Source organism: Olea europaea, chromosome 11 (genome assembly GCF_002742605.1).
Source record: "Olea europaea var. sylvestris chromosome 11, O_europaea_v1, whole genome shotgun sequence".
NCBI classification, from domain to species: domain Eukaryota; kingdom Viridiplantae; phylum Streptophyta; class Magnoliopsida; order Lamiales; family Oleaceae; genus Olea; species Olea europaea.
The window spans coordinates 37236117-37240001 of NC_036247.1; the positions used below are offsets into that span (position 1 = coordinate 37236117).

Consider the following 3885-nt stretch of genomic DNA (forward strand, 5'->3'; position numbering starts at 1 on the left):
TTTAATAACGGCCAAATTGTTGGAATTAAATCATATGCATACTACAATAGACTGAGATCCACCATTTTCACGACATACATGATGAAAATGAGGACATAAAACATCAAATGGTAAATAATAGTGTGAGATTCTTAATGTTACAAGACGAGTTCACAAAAGTTTTAAGGAGTATTAAGGGAGTTAAGGACCATCCCATTTTAAAATGGTCCTTTCGACATACTAATATCATATTAGATGCCCCCACTTTCTTTGTATAGTTGTAAGTAATGTGTTTGATATCTATAGGTACTTGGGGGGAAATGGGACCACTACTAACTAAGCTTGATTAAGAGAGAGGGGCAACTTAAGCCTCATCAATTACGATTGGACTTATGTATGGAACAACTAACTAAAAAGGCTCAAACACGATATTAAACACAAGATACAATGGATCAATGTCAAAAGACAAATCAAAACTTGCAGAAAATTAAAATGAACACAGAGAATTTTTCGACCGAAATCCTAAAGGCTCAACGACCCTTTTAACACCTAATCCCCTGTTAAGCTTCCATTCAAGAATGGATATAGTTTAGTTGCACTAATATGCCTTAAAAACTGGCAACAAAGGTTACAAATGTTCGACCAACACAAGAATACAGTACAAGAGACTTATCTCTTCACAAAAAATCAATAGATCTGACTCGAATCACACAAGAATCAACATATCTCATTCACAAACTCAAAACATAAGAATCCTCTCGTTCTTACAGATTTTCACTCAAGAAAATACATGTATTATAAGACTAAAACATCAAAACCATCACTTTGAATGAGAAGTTTAAACTGTAACGGCAAATCAGAAAATCCTAGCTACAGAGACGAAGAGACCCTCTCAAACCTTTCAGAAATGAAGAACTAGAAAAATGAAAAATCTCAGCCAAACGAACCTTCCAAACTCTATTTATATCACCGGAGCCAGAGACTCATCCAACGGTAAGTAAGGTGCCAGATTTTAGCATCTAGTGAAAAATATGGAGCACAATAAAATCAGGGTTCAAGTCTCAACACAAACAAACTTTATTTTTCTCCTTCTCGTTTCATTCACACTATTAAAATTTTTACACAAACTATGTTAAAATATCTGTCATGTGCATCTGGATGAGAACATTTATGATAATTAAGCATGCATACGTCTCTAATGATTTGTTCATTTGAGGTGTGGTTGTGAAATAATTGACATATTTGGTTTGGCTTTTAGTTTTTCAAGCATATAAATGCTTAACCAAAAGATTTTCAATTCTTATTCGAAAATCGTCTTTAATTGTGGCCAGATTGCCACGAAGATCAACTCCCGCTCTGCTTGAAATAAATTAACATAATGTGGTATCTTAGATGATTGAGTTGAGATCACCCATAGAGTGGTTATATTGTAATCCCAATTTTTTTTTTTAATTGCACTCAAGGTCTTCAATTTTTTTATTGTCACATTTATGTCCTCATGTAACCCATTTCTGTTGTATTCTTAGCATCGATCTTCCATTAATTTAGATGTTAACCATCATGATAAATTATGTCCTAATATTGTGTTACCGTGCCTTTGAATGAGAAAAAAAATATTTTATCACAATTTTGTATTTATTGTCTTTTTCCTATTTGAAAATATTACTTTGTTAGATTTTCCTAGCATACTTTTTTGATGAAAGTTTTTTATCCAAAATAAGATGTGCTGATTAATAGAATTTTAAAAATAAGAATGCGACGTAAATGAAGTTAGGAACATAAAGCAACACAATTTAAGGTTGAGACCTTTTAATGCAATAAATGTAGTGTAACAAGAGAAAAATGAGATGACAATAAAACTAGCCAATATCTTATTCAAAGCGTTTATGAATTTATTTTTATTTTTTTCCCTTTTTCCTTTTTCATAAATTCCTCTTTGAAGCTTTGGTACATAACAGAGTGATATACACATAAGGAAATTGATGTAACCTAGCGGTTCACATGTTAAGCAAATTAATGTGTAAGGAGGAACTCCCTAGCTAGGACTTTCTCATTGAAAATGGTTTTTATAGCATAGTATCGTAATCTCATCTTTAATTGTCTATTTTTCTTATTTATTTATTTACTCTTTTTTTTTTTTTTGGGTAGTTGGAAGTAACATGTTCAATATTTACAGGTACTTAGGTAAAAAGAGGACGGGGCGGCTACTAACTAAGGTGTTTAAGCAAGAGTGGCAACTTAAGCCCCATCTTATCATGGATCATAAAGATTAGAATTTTGTATGTTTCATATATCGTACTCAAAAAACATAAATATATTTTTTTTCTTGTTACTTCCATTGTATTACAGAAAATATATTAGAAATATCGGTCTTGATATATTTTAAATAATTTATAACTCAAAGGACTGACCAATCATGAATGGCGCTTGTAAGTTTAGGTTTGGAGGGCAAAAAATTTGATTTAATTTCAAATTTCATCACTGTCACATTCTGTCACCTACCACCTACAAATTATCGAAAATATCATAACAGATTTTCCAAATATTTAAAAGAATTTTTTTTTTTTTTTTTTTTTTGGTTTTTTTTAACACTTTGATGTAGTATAGTGAAAAATTAGCTTGCTACCTAACGTTTACATGGAAGATCCAACTAAGGGATTTTCATCAAACTAGGAGATTGACAGGTAACAAATTGGTAAAATTTGAAATTTAATTGAAGTTGAATGACTTAATTGAAACTCTCCAGAAGTTTAATGACGATATAATGCCAAGGGTTAGTCTTGTTATTTGCTTCAACTTCAAGACCAAATTCATCTCTCACTTTGTTATTACCTTCTAAAACCAACTCACCCTCCTATAAAAACAGATCATTCTCTTACAATATCAAGATGCCATTGCTCCTAAAGCTTTTCTTGGACATTTCACGCACTAGCGCGACCAAGTAGTTCTACCAGTAAAATGCCGATTTTCATCCATTTTTCTCCTCTTGTCTTCCCCCTCCTCCTCCTCCTCGTCCCCGTAATTTCAACCCCGGAAAAGCACACTATGCCACCAAAACAAGACCTTGTCCGTACCTCATGTGTCCATGCTAGCTACCCCAACATTTGCCTACGAACACTCTCCTCCTACTCAGGCCTGGCCAAAACCCCACGTGACCTCGCCCAGGCAGCCGTGAAAGTCAGCCTCGCTCGAGCTCGTAAGGCCTCCGTCTTCCTCTCCCAGCTAAAGAACCCCAGCAAGAGGGAAGTGGGAGCGTTAAATGACTGCATTGTGCAAATGGGCGACTCAGTGGATGAGCTGAGCGAGACTCTGGAGGAGCTCCACCACCTACACGGCGGAGACTTCCAGTGGCGAATGAGTAACGCACAAACATGGGTTAGCGCCGCCTTGACGAATGAAGACACTTGCCTTGATGGGTTCAAAGAGATTGATGGCAATATCAGATCAGATGTGAAGAAGAAGGTCACTAATTTGGCTAGAATAACCAGTAATGCACTGTATCTCATTAATCTTCTTGATGAATCCCGTGGGAAAAGAACTGTTCGAACTTAGTAATTTATTCTGTATAAAACCGTCAAGTACTCTTCGGTTCTGTCTGTTTGTGTATAATTAATTAATTCCAATCATTAAGAGATAAGCACAAAATTCCTTCATAATTTAACCGATTATTGCTCAAGTTTGAGCGAAATTTCAAATTGGTCATCGCAGTTACTTTTGACAACTATTCACCAACGGTATCAAGGTAAAACTAAGCGTGCATAAGTCGTGTAGAATTTGGATAGACATTTTTCACTCATTAACAAACGTGTATCTTCTTCTCCCCACGATTTTGTTGTTGGTATTAGCATTTCACTAGCCGAAACTTTGCAGTGCATTAAGTGTGGCACCTTTTTCTTCCCAACTTAC

The 3885-nt window shown here is 34.8% G+C and overlaps 1 protein-coding gene across 1 annotated transcript; it reads left to right on the forward strand.

The window, feature by feature from the left end:
- Positions 1-2845: 2845 nt before the first annotated feature.
- Positions 2846-3571, forward strand: LOC111405004 (pectinesterase inhibitor 3-like). Its single transcript, XM_023033721.1, has one exon. The coding sequence runs from the start codon at positions 2938-2940 to the stop codon at positions 3529-3531; it is 594 nt and encodes a 197-aa protein (XP_022889489.1). The 5' UTR covers positions 2846-2937; the 3' UTR covers positions 3532-3571.
- The last annotated feature ends 314 nt before the right edge of the window (positions 3572-3885 follow it).